General features: G+C 37.6%; 3 protein-coding genes across 3 annotated transcripts; 2 read left to right on the plus strand and 1 right to left on the minus strand.

Moving 5' to 3' along the window:
• Positions 1-306: 306 nt before the first annotated feature.
• Positions 307-3,709, plus strand: LOC138913553 (micronuclear linker histone polyprotein-like). The gene is made up of 2 exons (XM_070217526.1): positions 307-2,917; positions 2,978-3,709. Exons 1-2 carry the CDS (start codon positions 373-375, stop codon positions 3,334-3,336), a joined length of 2,904 nt encoding a protein of 967 aa, XP_070073627.1. The 5' UTR covers positions 307-372; the 3' UTR covers positions 3,337-3,709.
• A 7,790-nt stretch (positions 3,710-11,499) lies between these two features.
• On the minus strand, positions 11,500-14,321 carry LOC108069848 (ubiquitin-conjugating enzyme E2 J2). Its single transcript, XM_017160106.3, has 4 exons — positions 13,852-14,321; positions 13,294-13,753; positions 12,410-12,480; positions 11,500-12,347 (listed from the first exon to the last, which is right to left on the minus strand). Exons 2-4 carry the CDS (start codon positions 13,592-13,594, stop codon positions 11,859-11,861), a joined length of 861 nt encoding a protein of 286 aa, XP_017015595.2. The 5' UTR covers positions 13,595-13,753; positions 13,852-14,321; the 3' UTR covers positions 11,500-11,858.
• Positions 14,322-14,960: 639 nt separating this feature from the next.
• Pex11c (Peroxin 11c) lies at positions 14,961-17,333 on the plus strand. Its single transcript, XM_017160035.3, has 4 exons — positions 14,961-15,124; positions 16,420-16,784; positions 16,843-16,902; positions 16,961-17,333. Exons 1-4 carry the CDS (start codon positions 15,056-15,058, stop codon positions 17,166-17,168), a joined length of 702 nt encoding a protein of 233 aa, XP_017015524.2. The 5' UTR covers positions 14,961-15,055; the 3' UTR covers positions 17,169-17,333.
• The last annotated feature ends 2,861 nt before the right edge of the window (positions 17,334-20,194 follow it).

Genomic DNA, 20,194 nt, shown 5'->3' on the forward strand with positions numbered 1-20,194 from the left:
AACAAGGAGAAATTGCCAGAGCGAAACTTGCTGCCCCCAAGATGGGATTGGAAAACGGAAAATATCCAGATGAGATTGACAGAGATATTGACAGAGGGCTCATAAACCAATGTTCTAGCTTGGATTTTTTATACCTATTTAAATATTAAAATAGTTACTTCAAGTATTTTTAACAACATTTATAAACTATAAAAATTGTATAATTTTACTTTATAAAACTTTTGAATTTTTCATACTTTTTTTTGCAAACAATTTAGAACAACTAATCCAAATGAAAATCGCTAAAGCTCAATATAGTTTGGCATTTATACTCGGAGTTGAATAAAATTTCAAAGCTAAAAAAGTATTTTAAGAATATTATTTTACACCGAAATGGCTCTCAGAGCAATCCAATTTAAGGCTCGCAACAGCAGTAAGATCCCCAGAAATCGAAGTCTAACGCCTGGAAATCGGAGTGGAGCTGCAATTAAACTTTCGCTGGAACTTCGCAGATTGGCCAAACGCAAAAAAAAGGCTTATAATCTACTCAGACTGGCGCACAAGCTTCGAAATGCCAAGATCAAACAGCTAAACCAATTATTAAGCCAAAAGCAACTTGAGCAGAAAAAGAGGTCGAAGGAGCTGCGAAAGCTTAGTCTGCAACGCTTTCGCAAACTCCTTCATCAAATAAATCTGGAAATGGACAAAGAAATGGTGCAGACTCAAAATTCTTTGACCATCAAGAAAAGAAGGCGACAATATATAAAAATGGAAATAAAGAAGATTAAGAAATTAGCCAAAAAATCGCCACAGACATGGGCACACTTTAGGAGTTATATAAAAAAAATAGAAATGGCATTTGCTGGCATTGTTCCCTTGGAAGAAGCCCTCAAAAAAAGACCTATAGATCTACAAAACGCAGATCGCCAAAGAGAAACGAAAATGTCAAAGAAAGATTCTAAGATAAGTTCAAACAAATTTCAGAAGATTCACTCTGAAGTCCGTAATCGAAGCAAATCACCTACTTCCAAAATCATTCAGGGTCCTTATAGTGTTCCCAAGCCCCTTAACTTTAAAGGAAACAACAGAACTCACTCGTCAACCAGAAAACTAGGTAGCAAGGCTTCAAAACAAAAGGCAGACCAAAACTCGCAATTATCGAAGCTCAGAGATGGTTTAAGGGCGGACTCTCGCATGATACGCCACCTTGAAAAATCTCTGATCTCGGTAATAAGGCGAATCGAACAAAATCGAAACCAGAAGGAAGGAATCAGAAGTGAAAACCGCAGTCACACCCTTAGCAGTAATCGAAGTAAAAATCGCAGTAAAAAACACCGCCTAATAAATAGTAAAATTGTCAGTCAAAGGTTAAACTATCTTCCAAACAAAAATCACAGTAAGATTGACAATCATATTCGAAGTCAAAGTAGAAGTCGGAGTAAAACTAGCAGTAAGGGACGCAGCCTAAGTAGAATCAGCCGTCTTCCTATTATAAATCCTAATCTAAACCGCGTCTCTAATATCATTCAAAGCAGCAGTAATAATCCCAATCAAATCCATAGTAAAATAAACATTCAAATTAGTCATTACGATCACGGTGGAAATTTTCGAAGTTTAGCTCGAAGTGAAAACCGCCTTGGAAATCGCATTAAAAGTTTCAGTCAAAGTAGTAGTCTTTATAGAAATCGCAGTACAGAACCCAGTAAAATAGACCGTCAAAGCCGTAGTGTAAATCTGAACAAAAACGCATATCTTAGGAGCAATAAATATTCCAGTAAAAATAGCAATAAAATTAGATTTCGTAATCAAAGCTACAGTAAAAAGCGGAGTACAAGTCGGAGTCGAGACAAAACTCGCATTAAAAAGAGCAGTAGAGTTCAAAGATTCATTAAAGGTTTTTCCAAACGGCAAAGTAATATTTACATTATAAGCCACATAGAAAGTAAAACAAGTAATACAAATAAAAGTACTCATATACCGGCCGCAATCAGAAGAAGGATGGCTTTAGATGAAAAAAAGGTTCGACGAGGTGAAGAACCCTCAATACACTTTATGAAAAAAGCTTTGCGAAAATCCAAGAAGAATAGGAGAAAAGAATCTAGCTCCGAGGCTTTGGGAATAAAGGAAAAAACTGGCATTTCGATGAGCCCTAGGATCTCGATTGAATCTAACACATTTAAAGCTCAAAAAGGAGTGCTTCGGCACTTAAAGGCGGATCCTACAGAAAAACAGACAGACCCAATCGAGGATTCCAAGTCTATCGTGGATTCTGTAAGCGTGGCTTCTGCTTCATTGGATGAAGACAAAAAAGAAAACTTGATGAAAGAGATAGTGTACGAAGACAAAGTAGTTGAAGACAAAGTAGATGAAGACAGCAAATATAAAGACAATGTAGATGATGAGAAAGTAGTCGAAGACACCATTGTGAATGAAGAGGATCAGCAGTATCCCATGTCCATAGAACAGGGAGCGGGCGATGGGTTTGTGTTCAGTCAACCTGAAAAAAGCAAGTGGCGAAGATCCCACAGAAATACCGCTCCCACTCGGCTAACTCATGATCTGGTGTCAGGTGCACACGATAGTGATCTTCACGAACTTGTGGGAGAGCAAGCGGGGGAGCTAAAGAAAGTGTTCAGCCTGCTGATGCAGGACAAAACACCAACCCATCCCACGGATCTATTGTTGCTGAAAAGATACAGTAGTCCAGCCAAAGGATATGATGACACTTTGCAAAAGCTTCACCACAGGCGACTATCCCGGTGCACTACAGTCTACGAAAAGATTCTTAACGAGGCGGACTTTGAGGGTCTAAAAAAACAAATGGATTCCAGAATGAGACGTGTCCTACGCTCCCCAGCCATTTTAGAGCCACCCAGCCATAACTCGAGTTCAAGTGACGAATTGCAGTTGTCCTTAAACAATGGTTACGATATAGAAGGTAAGTATAAAATAAAAATTATAAATATAATTTAATAATAAATAATATTAAATATCAAAGGTATGCTACGAAGCTGGCAAAAGTTCTTTAATGGGCAAACCAAAACGCCTTTTCAACTGGAGCTCGAAAGAAAGCATCAGATAACCTTGAGGAAAAATTCAAAAAATCGGAAAAAACAGCGATCTTTTTCGCGTAGCAAAAGTCCGAGACGTTCTGATCTTGAAAAGCACTTTAGTCATCCACGTTTAACGGCCCGCCAACAAAAAGTTGAGAGGCTCATCTCACAATCACTTCACGCTCTTCGCCCGATGAAAAACTATTCAAAGTGCTCCATTTGCGGTTTGAGCCAATGCAGCTCCATTAGCGATCAGACAAAGAAAACAGTTTCCGCCGGAATATTAGCGAAAAAATCCAACTGAGATTGAATTGATTTGATTAAATAATAAAATGAAATAAACATTCCTATAAAATCTTTTTAGGTCTATAGATTGGAAAATTAAATTTTTAACGAAAAAAAGTTCAGGATATCTACAAAAAATTCCAGTAAATTCGACACAAAATGCCAGCAGCCTTTCTTAATATCGTTTGCTTCAACTTAAGCCCCCAACGTATGGCTTTAATGCAATAATGCTGTGCGCTACCACATAGTTGCCGCTTCACAGTTTTCGGGATCGCTGGATATGCAGGAGAAAAAAACGTGGCCACATAAAAACAGCACCGGAAAGGGGGAAAAAGTGTGCTGGCCATGTCTTCAATCAGCGGAGCAGCTGGAGGAGCAGAGGGTGCAGGCAGAGTGATGGAGGAGGTGGCAAGGACGTTTTGCACTAAATTGAAATACTTTTTACGACTTCCGGTGTTTTGCTGAGCTGCAAACATTTCTTTGTATTGTACGACACTGTGTGTGTGAATAAAGTATTTTGAGAGTTTGCTACATGACAAATAACTGCTTATGTATGTCTTTTCCACCTCTCTCACACGCACACTCACACACATACATAGGGGTCTAACCATTTGCACACACACAAACGCTGATTCGTAGCTTTGGGGCCGCAGCAACAATGTGTCTTCGTTTCCGTCATGGCTGCCATTTCCGGCTAGCGAATTTCAGTAGAGCTTCCCCACCAAACCTTTATTAAAAAAAGTTGAATCCAGCCTGCACCGTAAATAAAATCCTGATGATAAAAATTCCTTAATACCAAATGGAATTAACTGTTGAGAAAATTCCAATTTAATATTAAGTATTCTGGTGTTCAAATAAATTGTGTCTGTACGAATATGCAAAATATATTTTGGTTTAAAGCATTGCGGATACCAAAAATCCAAAAAATATTTATGACTTTCATAAAATTCTCTATTATTTCTTAAATAGTAGAATATAATAATCTAAAACTTAATCAATTTGGCTTCTTACAAATGCCATATTTTCTGCCAGTGCATCTATACCGCCATGCATGTATGGAACCATCCGTCTGTAGCTGCTCATGTGAGTGTGTTCGGGTAAATTGATTGAAATGACCAGCGGCGGATGTGCCCGGAGCGGAGCTCTGGCGCCCAACGGAAGGGCATCAACTGCTGCTCGTTCATTTCGCCTTTTGGCCGCTTTTGCCGCCTTGGAGGATGTTGCTTGTATCTCGTAGGTTGTATTTCGTTGGTTGTATTTTGTATCTTGCTGCTCTTTGGCTCATTGCGGGTCGGGCTTTTATTTTCATTTGTCAGGCAGTTTATTGCCTGCTTGGCTCTGTTGATTTTCTGTTCGCTTTGTCGGCATTTTCCTTAGGCCCTAAAAACATATATATTTTCCTGGTTTTTCTTTTTCCTATTTCCCCATTTTCCCCCATCCAGCCCTTTTTCACTATTTCTTCTTTGTTCTGGGCCTCAACTTAGCTGTCCAATTTCCATGATTGCCATTGATGTGTGGGGGCTGGTTTCTTGTTCGTTGTTCGTTGCTTGCGATGTTTTGCTGCTGTTTTCCTGTTTCCGGTTGCCTGGTAAATACCCATCATTACCATCCACTGGACACCAGCTGAGACTGGGATTAGGGACCAAGTTTCGACTGCTTAATTTGTTCGGAATTTATGAGCTTTGATTGTTTGCAGAACCTTGTAGTTTTGGCTTTGTTACAAAGGATTTGTCCGCAAATTAATTAACATTCGCCTATACTCTTGTTTCAGTTTCGGCTCGTTGTCAATTTATGCCAACTGCCCCAAATGTTAAGCTCAATTAGGGAATTCGGTCGCAAATACCCATGCCCCGAAATGGTGTTTTACGGATTAGTAAAGTGCAAAGGGGGTTTAAGCATTCCATTTATTTTTGAGAATTCAAAAAAAAATTATGTATGTCCTTATAAATATCTAAAACATATTTTTAATTCAAACTAATTTATAAGTATTTCCTGTTATTGTTTTTATAATTATGACTTAATAGAAAATTGAAGGAAGTATCGAATTAGGCCCCACAAAAGTTAAAAAATCTGCCACCCCCCTATAAAATCTTCCCAAACCAGGGACGTTTCGGGTTTCGTATTTTATGGATCAACAAGAAAATAAACAAAAATAACGCCGAAACTTTATCGTGGCCCGTGCTCTTCTGCAGAGGCGGAAAACTCAATTGAAAAGTTTGCTGTTCATTTCCGGTTGCGAGTGCGGAAGCCGAGGGCGGGAAAAAGGGGGTGGTGCAAAAGGGGGTGGAGCCCCGGCACAACCGGAAACGGGAGGTGTCGACCAACAGGGAAATGCATTTGAATCTAATATGGCGTTCAGTTTTCCGTTTCCACAGTTCAGCGACAGTTGCAACTATTCGTCCTGTCCCTTTCCGCCAACATCCTTGTTTGTATCTAGTTGTGCATAAATTAACTTTGTCGCTTTTTATTCCCCTTTTAATTCACTTTTTGCGCGGACATCGTCGACGTCATTTAGCTCGTTGTTGGCGCTTTGTTAATTCAAAAAGTTTTAATAATTTTACTTTTCAACAACTCGTGCTTGTGCTACAAAAACAGAGCAACAAGTTGGTGTATTTATATATATGTGGGTGCAATGTACATGTCCTCCTACTGCCTGTTTTGCATATTCTAGTGGGGCACTTTCTTTCACGCGTATCTCTCTTTGATGACTTCTGAGACAGGGAGTGTCCTTAAATGCCGCAAAGCGAAAAGGAAACTTTTCGACTGGCTGAACGCCAAAGAAAATGATAAGACTCAAATGGGGAAACTCCGCTTAAGCTGCACTTTCGGAATAAAGTTTTCGCTTGGTAGTATAATTGTTTTTGGATATACATACAATTTTTAAATTAAGAAGTTTTAATTTAGTTATATTAATAAAAGATTTAATTACTTTTCTAACGTCATAAAATCAAAGTTAAATTTAAAAAGTTTATTTTTCGACGTGAAACCTAAAGTCACATTATTTCTGATCAATTTATTTAATTTTCTTTAGTAAAGCACTTTTTCCTCTAGCCCTGAAGTTCTTTGATCCATCAGTAAATGAAAGCACTTGACAAATGTGCTAGCTCTGACAGGCTGATCCATAAATGCCAGCCACTGACCACACGAACGCCCTCGCTCGCCGGCCACTCAAGTTAATTCAATGCGAAAGTCTCACACATTGCCATAAAAACAACAAGTAAGTACTCGAGGCTTAAAGTCCTTGCAGGAGCAGAAATGGGAGTAGTTCAGGAACAGGAACAGTAACAGTAACCAGAGAAGGAGGAGCTGGGGAGGGGCAGTAACTAGGACTGGAAGTGGATGTGGATGTGGAGCATCTGCTGGCCGGAAGTGCCTGCCACTTGTGTATATGTCGCGTGCTGCATTCGTTGTTGCCGCTCATGTAGTCGCACTCGTTCTTGTTGCTCTTGCCACTTTTTATTGTCCTCATAATTTGTTAGAGTTAGGACAGCAGCAACTTGACACTGACAGCCGGCGTTGAAGAGGACCACACACAGCCAGAAATTAATGACTACCAATGGGTTTTAATTCGGACTCTCATTGGTTTGCAAATTATTGGACTGCAGAAAAATTTCTCCGAATTTAGATTACCATCATTAAAACTATTTATAAATTTTTAGATAATAAAATATGCTTGTAAAATATTTTGATAACAAAATTAAGTAAATAAAAAATGTACAAACAAAAAGGTAACATATTATAATATTTAATTCTCTAATTTTAGACACCTTTAATATTTTATTTAGCGCCCAAACTGCTATGATTTCCTTCTCTGTGCATTTAGCCCTGACTGCCTGCCCAGTTTGCCATTTCCCAAAACTCCAACCAACAGTGTTACCTAATTGCCTCTCAACTGGGCCAACAATCAGACATTGATTGGTTGATCCACTAAACCGGCAAAAGCCCAATCCAGTCCCAAACGCAACTCAATCAGCAATTAGTCTGTTGGCAAAATCCCGAGTTCATAATTCAAAATTGGCACATGCAAATGCCCAAATGCATCCGCACTAATTGAAATTTATGGCGCTGCGGTTGAGTGGTGAGTAAAGTTTTTCCACTGCCAACTCTGCGCATCAGGTCGCATTAGAATCGTCCAGCGAATTTCGCAATTTGCAATTTACAATTTGCGGCACCAAGGACCCCAGAAAATGATACTACAGCTGATGATGATGAAGCGGACACGCCCGGGCCATAATGCCCATCGTGGAGCCATAGATTAGCGACCAAGAGCACGACTTCCGCCAGTTAACGAGCTGCAGACCGTTGACAGGATGAATTAACGATTGTCCAGCTCTCCAATTGACCAACCCAGAAACTGACCATCCTTTTGGCGCTGGCATGTAAGTACACATGGAAAGCCTTGCCCATTATCATTTATCGATTTATGGAAAATTGAATACAAAGGAACAATATATTTAATTTCTTATTTATGCCAAAGTATACTTAAAAGAAATATTGCAAGGCCGAAAACAAAATGATTTTATATTTGTTTAACATTTATAGGTACAGATTACTTTTAAAAATCATTTTTATAATTCTAACTTTTGTCTTTACAATAAATAAGATTTTTGAAAATTAAAATAATTATCAAATGTTCATAGTTTTAGCTTATGTCTAACACCTAAAAAAGTCCAAATTAACCCAGAGCACTAAACTAAATCTCCTTTTTATTTCCATCCTATTATTGTATTATTATTATATTTTTTCCATATTCTCCAGCACTTGTCCTAGTCCTTTTTTCAGTTCACCCCACTTTATCTTTCGCTTAGCCAATCCTGGTTTAATTCGCAGCTGATGTCCATTTGTTTATGCATTGATAAAAGGGAATGCTCACATGGCAGGACTCACTCACACTCACACTCGCATAGCACGTATAAACACAAACATAGCATACATTTCTGCTGCTGCCATTTTCGCGTGGCCTTTGCATATTAAGTTTATGTTTTATCGTTTATTGCGCACACTGACACAAGCATAAACGTATATTGCCCACATAATTTAACAAACATTTTCATTTATATGCGCATTTGACTGTGTTTGTGTGGGCTTTTCTGTGTGCGGATGTGTAACATTTATGACCCCTGGGTGGTCAAGAAAGGCGCACAGAAAACAATTGGAACAAAGATAATTTAAATATTAAATATTTACTTACAGTGGTGTTATTTACTAAATGTATAGTTAAATCCCTCTATTTTAAAATTACCCTATTATTGTATTATATTTAACCACATTTGATAATAAAATACACAATATAATACAATACAATAAAATTCCTCTAGAATATATTTCTAATAAATTAAAATGAATAAAATTTATTACGCCTCTTTTTTTTATTTCCTTGTGTAATTCGTATACTGATATATTTATTTTTCCTGTGCAGGACCCACGCACAGTGGGGCGCCTAGAACAAAAAACCTGCCAAAATGGTTTTTTTTTTTTAAGATTTCCCAAAATGTTGCAATGCAACTTCAAAAACAATTGAATTCTCTATACACATCAAAAGGAAAGAGTGATCTGTGTTAAATGGTTCTCCCACTACAGATTTATAAAGTGGATTTTTCGAAATATAATTTTAGCCAATAAGAAAAAAAGGTATTTTTACACATCTTTGAAATTTTTCTGAAAGCGCCCAAGGGCCTAAGTCGTATATGTAACGATTGAAATTTTAAGAGCAACCAATTCTTAAAATATTAAAAAAAAAATAAAAATTTTAGATACATAATTACTATTTTTTTTTAATTTTTTAAAAGTGGTCCAAAAAAAAAGGGATTTTTTGGATATCCTTGGACGTAAAGTAGTGTTACACCCTAGATCCCCGTTTAATTCTTTTTTTAAAAAAAAGTTTAGATATTTAACTACATATTCTGAAAAAATTAGCCTGCCCTTTTGTGCCTCTTCTGAGAAAACCGCAGTTTAAGTTAGCAAGAAATGTTCATAATTTGAAATATCGTCAGCCCTGGTTCATTCGCGCGCCCTAACATCATGAAGATATTTTACTTATGTGAAGGTATTGATGAAGATAATGATAAATTAATAAACAAATTTGGGTTTAAAATTTTAAATTATGTTATTTTACTAAAAATACATATATGAAGTAAATACCGGTTTCTACCAGTTTTTTTTTGAAAATATGCTATATTTCCTTGATTGATTCTATGACATCTATAAGATATCATTGACCAATTAAAAAAAAGGTAAGCATAGAGCTAAAATGATAAATAATGACTTAATCCCAATTTATATGAACCAATATTGAAATAGAACCGAGACATTCCCCTTTGTAATAAGCGTTTATATGGCAGCTATAAGATATAGTTGACCGATTTGAATAATTTTTTTTTCAAAAATCAATTTAATTTAAAAAAAATATATTGGGAAACTTAGAACCCTATAAGTAATTTATTTATATTTTTTTTCTTAAAAAAACAATTTATTTTTTCTTAAAAATTTTCTACAACAAAAAAATTTCACTAAAAAAATTCACCTTATGATGTTTTTTTACATATTTAATTGCCTTCAACAATGCCCCATCAAAAGATATTCGATATAGGGCTCCGCTGATTTAAGGCAGACTTTTGGCTTTTTCGCCCCACTGTGCCACGGCATAAAGGCAGTACCAGATGGCCAGCGAACTTGGGGGCACATGTCCACCAATGAGGCGTACTTAATGATTATAGCATTTGTTATTTTTATTTATTTATATTTATTTATCTGCCCGGATGTCTTGGCCGTGGGCACTCGCCTTTGTTTTGGCCATTATTTTTATGGCTCAGCAGGCCGACTTCCCCCGGGTGGCCATCGAACTGCCGTTGACCACTCCATTTATGTTTTGTTTTCGTGGGCTTACTCGTGAATATTTGCTCTGGATAAGCCGCTTAGCCCGGGAGCATCGGCATTTATTGCCGTCAACTAATGTCTTGCAGCTATTTGTTGGACATTTAAGCCTGGCCCAATGGCGATGAGCACACTTAGGGATTTGTTTTCGGAGGCGAACAATGAACTCCACGGCTCCCAACGCCAGTGACCTCTTTTCGGCCAACTGAAGCTTATAAATGCCCAGAACAAATGAGCAAAAATTGCACATCCGCACGGGCATCAAAAGGATAATGCGGAAATGCAGGAGACAGTTTGGACTTGGAGTCCAGTCGCCATCTTGGTGGGGCACTCAAAATAAATTTCCAGCAAAAAGCACAAGTAAGTTCCGAAATCCCGCCCATCGTCACTCCCCATGAAAATACTTGATGACAGTTGCAGCAATTTTTCGGTTATGGGGTCTCTGTGTCTTTTGCCATCCGGGATATCATTTAATGTTTTGTGTCTGCTGGGGGTTTTTCTCTATTTTGTGCAACCGAAATTGGCTTAAACTGTTGCGAGTTCATAAAACAAACAACCAAATTTGAAAAGTTGCAAGTGCCAGCCGCAGTCGGAAACTTTGAACTTGAAATTTACGTTAGTTAAATTATGAACTTTTATCAACTCTAGCGTCTGGCCAAAAAACTTTCATCACAAAACGAAGTTTGGTTCTCTTTTGCAAGGTCTTTACCGCGGCTGCTGAGTAAGCGGATTCTCTATTTATAAACCTGTGCAAAATAAACAATTCTGAATTGTTAAAAAAATTTAATTTAATAATAAGTGAAACTTAAATAAACAAATCACTTTAAAACAAATTCTAAACCTAGAGAATAATTTAGGATTTTATTCCATTTGTTGTGTTTTTTCCTTCGAGGACATAACATCTTATAAAAATGGGTGCCATAATTCGCCGAATCCCACGGACTTGGTAATTCCTTCCCACCCTCGCCAGTAATAAGCGTCATGTGTGTAATTTTGGCTTAAGAAGGCCAACAAAGTAGCCACAGAGACTCGTGGCCGTGTTGAGCGGTTTAAATGTGAAACATTGTCATCCTGGCTTCCGTTTATTGGATTTACCCATACTCACCGAGAATGAGAAAAAATTATGGCCGGCAGCCAGCGACTTTGGTTCACACTTAAGCCGCTTAGCCAGCGTAAAGCCAACTACAAATTACAACTTATTATACAAGTTGAATCAACGTCAGGCTATTTGTGGTTGGCTGAAAATGAAGATCCATTTTTTATAAGCAGGAAACTGGCGCATAAGTTGGCTAATTTGTACACGAGCTCGTATGTTGCCGTTCTTTTTTATTCATTTACAAACTTATTCCTGGCTTCATTCATGTTGCATTAAACTAGACTTTAAAAGTAATGAATACATAACAAAACAATTTATAAATTTCACAAATGAGTTTAGAAATGTGTGATTCTGTGTTTCTTGTTATTGCCAATTATTTCAGACTAAACAGCGATCGTGGGATAGTGGGAATGGATGGCGGGGTTATTTTTGGATTAAGCGGGGTCTATAAATACTTCCCAAGCGATACTGAATCCACGAAGACTACTTTAGAGTAAACTAGATTAAATATGCACACGCATACGGATGTGTAACTATATTTGTATATAAATATAGAGGCTGTGTCGTTACTTCTATTCCTGATTCAGGTTCTTGATCACGTAATTAACAATGAGGGCAAATATCGCAAAGCAGATGATGATCACCAGGTTTGAATAAACGGACTGCCAGTTTAGATAGGAATTCCGTGCACTGTTCTGCAGTGCCGACGCTCCGCCGCCACTGGTCAAATCCGCCTGACCCCCCGCCGCCCCATCGATGGCATCCGCCGCATTTTGAGGATTGCCCAACCCTCCCGCCGCCAGATTGCCGTCCGCCGATCCCGAGACCGCTCCATTGGCCAGCCCGTTGGAGCGCTTCGCACCGCTCGAAGTCGATGCACTTCCGCCCGCTGCAGCCGCCGCCTGGGTGCCCTGCAATCGCAGCTTGATCTCATCGACCACCTCGGGAAACAGCTCACAGAAGTTGGTGTTGCGCAGGTTAAATGCTAGCGATTTTTGAGCAAACATTTGCTTATCATAGTTCGACGACTCGATGGATCCCAGTGTGGGTGTGCTCTCCAGCTGGGGGAGAAGTGCGTTTTTAATACATTTATGTGTGATTATGTATTTGCAATGGAATTTACCATGAAGCTCAGAAGTCCAGTGAGAATAGTGCCCACACACCAAGTGGGGTTCCATGTGTCCGGATGAAAGTCTGAAAAGTAATAAAAAGAGTAAATTAACATTTTTCAGTAAGTTTATACTACTTAATAAGTTTCTCAAAATATGGGTTTATTTTCCTCAGCCCAATTTTAGTTTAGTATTGCTACTATTTAAAAACATATCTTAGAAATTGTTGAGCACAATAATTTGATTAACCAATTGAATATTTAAGTTATTCGTATATAAAACCTTATAAATCAGATAAAAGCACGATCATGATTAACGGAAAGAAGTGATACCAAGGAAATTTAAAAGCCGTTGCAAGTGTATTACAGATAAGATAAGAATTCATTATTGTTTAAATGTGTTATCTAAGAATTGTGGGTCGCCGGAAGAGCATGTGTGATGTATTTAAAATGTAATATTATTTTGCCGGCATCTATTAATCGTTTATCCTCTCTCTACTTGATAGAATCCATTAAATATTTGTATATATCTGAAATATACTGGGATTATTGATACGAAACCTCGTTGTGAGCTTAATTAATGCATCTACATATCTGACATGGTGTTTTAATCATATTTAATGATTTATTGTTGATTTCCTTGTGAGATCTTGTAAGTCCTACTTCTATTTAATCTAGCGGTCGGCACACACGTACAATGATATTTTGTTTAATATTTGTATGAGTAAATTCCACTGGGCAGATCATCAGTGTGTGAGAGGCAGAGGATGGGCAGAACAATTCCCTATGCTCACTTAATAGAACGCTGCCGACCGCTGATTTAATCCGTGGAACTTCCGCTTATGATTATGAAACTTTTTCGCTGATTTCTATTAAATCCCCTAGCAATATCCTCATACCTGATATGCTCAAGCACAGCCTGGTGTTGGTCTTGAAGCGTCCGTTCGGCGTCAGCATGTAGATGGAGGGCGGCTTAAAGGGGAACTCGCGCGGGAAGAGCAGGGTGCCGTGGTAGTAGCCGCCGTAGTAGGGCGAGTCCTCCGGCCCCTTGACGCAGTAGTGCCACTCGAGGATGTTGTTGGGCAGCGGCTCGGCGGTGATGTAGGGCAAGGGGTCCCGCTTGAGGCGCATATAGTCCTGCTTCATGCGCGACACGGCAGTGGGCTGCTTCCGACCGCCGGACGCCGACGACGAGGACATATTTTTTTGGTTTCTTTAATTTTTGTCTACTAAATCCCGAGCGCCCAAAGGGGGAACTAAAAAGTTGGTCCGGAAATTTCGGGGGCGACGATCGAACACGACTGGCCTACTGCGTTTTTTCTCTCGGTGCAGCCGTAGATAAGCGATAGCGACGTGGCCCTGCAAAGTAATTTGCAAATCAATTAAGTTCCCATGGCTATAACATCTGGGTGTATTATATATATGTGTATATAGCATATGTAGATATGAACACGTACCGTCCTTCTCCAGAATTTCGGTCCTATCGAGGGTTCTCTTTCGATTTGTTTATCAGACTCCCTGTGCAATTTCCAGTTTCTCCAACGCGATTGTTTATTGTTTGCTTTTCTAGTATATGCAAACAACCTCGGAAATAAATGCGTTTCCTAATTGTTGTTGCTGCTGTTACTGCGCTTTTGTTGATTTTTTTAAATTGCAGCGAAATTGTGTGAGAAAACAACGCACACACACAGGCGCAGACGTACCCACATCCGCACAATCAGACACACACACACGTGCAGGTAGATAATTAAGGCTGGAATTAGATGTGTTTGATGTATCTACGGGCTTAATCCGATGCAGTGGGCTGGCCTTAATCCGTTTTAATCGCTCGTTAGCTTGTTGTTATAGGTTCGCCACCGCTTGCAAGGTGTTAAATTGCTATTTCGATGGTAAAAAAAATTGATAAATTTAGTGCTACCAGATGTTGAAAGTGGTTTCATCCCAAAACAGTGTTACCAGAAAGTCAAAACATTTTTTGGCACTAGGACGACATTTCATGTAATATTTGAATATGGTTAGTTCCACTGTGCAATGTAAAAAAACATGTGTAAAGTTTACCTAGTTGGTTTTGCTGATGGATAAATTTAACTACCTTCGAAATATGATTAACACTATATTTCCTAATTAGCCATCTGAATATTTATTAAACAAACAGGAGTCGCCCACTTTATAACCACAACCACAGGGCTCAAAGACATGAACCACAATGTAAAAAGGCCATCTAAGACATCAACCATGTAAGTAAAGTGTAAATACCAGTGTTAACCTTTGTTAGGCTAAGAGCCTAGCAAAAAGCATATCGAAAAACATCGCTAAAATTCTAACTAAACTAAATAATAACTAATTTTAACAATAAACCTTAGAAAAACACTATTATTATTTTTTGACAATATTTTGTTTTTTATAGGTATTTTTTGACGTAAGCCATATGTAATTGCATAAACCAATTTTTTTGTAGTTTTAAAAAGGACTTTCGTCTGTATGTAAATCGTGGCTTAGCTTTTTTCTAGACTTTTTCCAGCTAACGGGAATCAGCTGTTAGCATCACTGATGGGCGTCAGCTGTTTCTGCTGTTTGGTTCCCGCCCGCGATTGACAATTTCTTGTGTTTCCCTGTTGTGTTTCAGTTCGAGTTTTAGCCTGGCCTTTTGAACGCGGAACAATGGGCAGCACGACAAAGTTTGTAAACGAATTCTGTGATATTATCGATTCCTATGGCGGTCGCGATAAGGTAATAAAAACACAGCCCATTCTGCCAAGTAAATTTCCAAATAATTGGTCGCACACCTGTTTATTTACCTTTCCCACTTAGTGTTTTTCCTAAATTATGCTCAAATTTAAAAATTGCATCGTGGCATATTGACTGGTTTTAATGAAGTGGTCCACAGAGGGGCTCGGTTGAAATCGAAAGTCAATCAACAGGTTTTCTCGGTGTTGTTGCGCATTGGTGCTGGCATTGGTCTGGGGGTCTTGAACAAGGAAGCTTCGACCGTTTGGACCTTGCCTTACTTCTTTCGCATACGCAATGGATTATTTCGCTTCTTGCTTATCAGTCGCGGGTTGGCGGCGATCGAGTCAAGATAATGCTCAATACTATAGCCGGCAAACCCTTAACCCGTTGCCAGATAAAGAGGATAATACGTTATGAACGAAAGGTTTGTTTGGAATACCACCCAAAAACACGCGATTCACCTAGTAACACCCATTTTTTTTTGTTCTCTTATGGGGGTTTTCAAAAGTTGATGAGGTTTTAGGGTATAAAAAGGAGAAATATTAAATCCCATGAAGATCGTCCCAGTTTAGAAGCTACTTTACCGTAATTCAATAAACGGCGCTTGCAGATAGAATGTTTGAACTAATGTTTAAGGACTAATAAAATTAAAGATTAGAATCTGAAAAAAATTTATCATAAAATTAGTTTTCATATATACAACCGGAATTTTTTAATTTTGGACATACTTGATCAGTTTTAGAATTTTAATGTTTTTAAATTGTTTGTTTTTAGCTCTACGGATTTTTCTTGTACCGATATCAAAAATTAACCCAGTTTCGTCTCTATTTTATGAATATAGAAAATATCTTTAAATTTATAAACCCGAATTCTTAATAACTGAAAGGGTATTTTAACTTCTTCTATCTTAAGTTAGTATACCTCCTCATTGCATTTAAAATTCATTGATGGCAAAGCAAGCAAATTGAAGTATTAATGGGTAAACAACGAAACCACCCTTTACCCATCCTGGCAATAGGACCACCAGGAGCACTCCACCGACAGCCATTCAACGAGATGATTGTAGCGTTCGTTGTGTTCTTTTTATCGCTGATAGTATTTTATCTGTTTGTCACAACCAAGCAATTCCACAAATTGCAGGGCTGAATGACGATTGGGGTCAGGTAAAGGCAAACAGAGATGCAAACTCTCGTGATAAAACAAACACTTGGCTCAAGAAAATGCGCAAAACCTGTATAAATTACGGAAAAATGTAAATATGAAATTTAATACCCGATTTTTCATTTTTTCCTCAGGTGATGAAGGCACTGTGCTACAGTGCCAAACTGGTGGCTGGCTACCATGCCAAACGGAATCCGGATCTTGCCAAAAGATATGCAACCGCCAGTTCAAAAATCTCGGGTGCGAGAGCCACCCTGCGCCTCATCGACGATATTCCCATGATCCAATACGCTTTGGAGTATGGCTTGGGCGAGAACGAACCCGATCGCGTAATGGCAGTGCTGGGGGTTACGGCCAACATCGTGGATCTTCTATATTATCCCATCGAAAAGGTCTGCTGGCTGGCCGAGCACAAGATTGTGGATGTCAAGAATGCGGATAGTTGGGACAATGTGAACTCCATATTCTGGGTACTCTCGGTGTACCTAAACCTTATGAGGTAAGAGATCAAAGATATTGGTTTTATCATTTAATCAAATTTTTAAATTTTATTTCAGAACAATGAGGAACTTTTCTTTAAACCAGGACAAACTGAATCGCACCAATAATATTAACGAGTGAGTTGTGAAGTATACTTAAGATACTGTCCAACTAACAAACCTTCTAATCTTACAGTTTGGATGTCAAAACCATGACCAAGCACCGCCTGGAGATGGTGTCCATCGTTCGCATCTCCCTCGACTTTGTGCACGCCGTCAGTACGCTGCCCAAGGGATATTTGTGGGGCGGCAAGCTGTCCACCCTCCAGGTGGGGGCTATTGGCACCTTGTCCGCCGGTCTAGGCATCTACCAGATCTTTGCCAAGAGAAGACTGAACAAGTAGTCGCGCAGCGTTTGCAATCTATGTACTCGTATTTGTTGATCAGAATTTTTAAGCTAGTCGGTAACCGTTTTTGTACGTTGCATTTTTTGTACGGCACTCGCAAGTGTTTAGCCATTAAGTCCTCTAAAGAAGCACAAAATACACGCTGAATAATGATAAAAACAAGGAGGAGTTTTTGGTCTGTGTGTCCTTTATTATCTGTTACTTCTTTTATTGTATTCTGTTAGATTCCGATACATGTAGTTCAGTTTATGTCTTGATCCATCCCTTCGTAGCCATCAGAATGTTTAACTTAATGTACAGGCTCCCTCCCGCTCCCATATATTGTCAGCCCTCTGGCGAGGGTACTTTACCAGAGTTATTCATATTATTCTTGTTGTTCACGCGAACGATTTGTCGGTTTAGCAGTCATTGTATACAATGTTTCTTAGGCATATTTAAAATACTCATATGTCTGATATTATACTTGTTATGCATGGTTTCAGTTTAAATATTTGGATTTATAGATTACATGAGGGAGCTGTGATCAGCTGATCTGACCTTTGGTTTTGGTTAAAAATAACATTCGTTAGTAAATATATTTCCATTGTACATAATTTATTTGCTTGTTTGTGCCGCAAGCGCGTAAATATTAACAGTTACTAGTTATTATCTTTTTTTTAGTTTGCTCTGCTTGACTGCTTCCATAGCACACTGGGCCAGAAAGTTAATTTTTTGGCCAAAAATCTGTAATTTCTTTCCTAGGACAGTTAGAAGGATGCAGTTTTTTGCGATTTTTTCTTAAAAGATTCAACTTTCCAACGAACTAAAAGTAAAATTTCTTGGAATTTTATATGATATAGATAATCCAGACCAAAGACGGAAAATTTTACGTACTTTTCGGTTTTTTATTTTTAAAAAAATAACTAGAAGACGCACTTCTTCCATTTTCGAAAACAATAAAGTATGAGATAAAGAAACTAAAAAAAATTAACATCACTAAAAAATATTATGTCATTTAAGATTTATGAACCGTTAAAAAGTGCAACTTTCGGAGGCTCCCACATCAACGTTTATCAAACAATCGATTTAAAAAAAATTTTTATTTTTTTGTTCGTGTTACCTTTTAAGTTTTATATAATCAAATTATGTAAAAAAAATTGTTTAAAAATATTGTTTTTTGATTTGTTTAATGTTAATTTGACATATTCTGAAGTCATCACAAAAGTATGCTACATTTTTATTTGCATAGTCCTGATTAAATAGATAGATATAGGTTTGGAAAATACCATAATCGATTAGTGTACGTAAAAAGTAGATTTTAGATGTTAGTCACACTAAAATCAAATTTTTGAGCGCAAAATGTTCACCAAAACCTGAAGAAATAAAGTATGGCATACTCTTGGGCTCTCTTAGCTAAGCTCTTCAAAATAGCTCGACTTCGAGTTAAGCCTTCAATTAAAACTTAAATTACCGAAAACTAAGGCAAAACCGCATCGAGTCGGTGGGCTACGCTTTTAGTAAATTGATCAACGAATTTTTTTTTGAAGGAATGAACTAATTTGGGGATGGCACTCGAAGGCACTCGAAAAGCAAAGTACTCATTTGCTGAAAAAAAGCGTAAAAATTAACAATTACATTTATTTTAGCAAACAAGTAAGACATACGAGCTATATTATATTTTTTACTTGTTGAAAATAATCCCTTCTGCAAGTTTCGGAAAGAAGTCGAACAGCAACATCAGCATCTTTGACTTCTAAATTTTTTTTCATTTCCATCAATATTTTATGAATTTTTCACTTCGAAAATATGGTAAAAGAAAACTACTTGCCCGAATTCTTTGAAACTTTGGCATAAATTAGTTTAATGTATTATAAAAAGGATCCCAAACTCAATTTGGTCAATTTCTTAAAAAAGAAAAACGTATTTTTGGCCAAAAATTTGATCGGCTGGCCCAGTGTGCATAGGTAAGCTCTTTAGATGTACGAAGTATGAATGAAGTTGTGTTTATCGTTTTATTATGGCCCTTATGTTTGCTGTTTATGCAACGGAGTTCGTTAAAATTCCCGTCATTTTGATAAAGATATTTTTTGGGATTTGTTAATTTTTGATAATATACCTAGCTACATGAGTTATATACTTTTATTATTGTTATTAATATTATTTTTAATATCTCTTCATCCCTTTCATTGCATATTCAATCGAAGTTCTCGCTCCATTTACAAAAAAAGCCTCAAAAAGTTCCCAAAAAATTTTCATGCACTCAAAATATGTTCAACTTTGTTCCATTTGCTTTTGTAGTTGTGTGTTTATCTGTGTGTTTTTTATAACCATAATGCAATTTGAACTCTTGCTCATAACAATATATAATAATTATTAGTACATAAATAGGTATATATTTATATTGGTATTATATTGCATGAACAGTGTCCGAAGTTTAAAGCCTTCCAATATAGGTTCTAACTTTTTTCTACAGTAAAACTGTACGTCCGTCCCATTTAGAGATACTATCTGTATACCCGGAATTACCCTACGGTTTTCTTGTAAAATATTAGTTAGGCCTTTAGTAGGGGGCTTCAAAAACCAAGGACCAACTGTACTAGGTATTTATGTACCAATTAATGTATTTCTTGCATTATGTATATCTGTATATATATATTTATTCTTATCGGAAGCTATTTAAAATGGCACTGCAGTAATTTTTGTTTATATTCCTATATAAGGTGGGAAAATCAATTAGTTGGGCCGCCATTTACCCCCTCTTTATTGAGGTTCGGCGCCCTCTACTAAATATTCTTCTAAATATCCTTCCTCTCATCCTCTGTTATAACAGTATACGAATTTGGGGCTCTAACTCAATTGGGGATTCAGATGAACCGCCCTTGGTTGCCCCTCAAGTAATTATTAAAATATATGTACAGTGATGGTCAAGAGTCCAGCAAACTCAGACATGATCGTAATAATTGTGTCCTTTTTCTCTCAAAGAAATGGTTAGATTTCCTTTTCTAGAAATAAAGGAAATCGCAACCTTCCATTAGAAAAAAGAA

Source organism: Drosophila takahashii, chromosome 3R (genome assembly GCF_030179915.1).
Source record: "Drosophila takahashii strain IR98-3 E-12201 chromosome 3R, DtakHiC1v2, whole genome shotgun sequence".
In the NCBI taxonomy this organism is placed as follows: domain Eukaryota; kingdom Metazoa; phylum Arthropoda; class Insecta; order Diptera; family Drosophilidae; genus Drosophila; species Drosophila takahashii.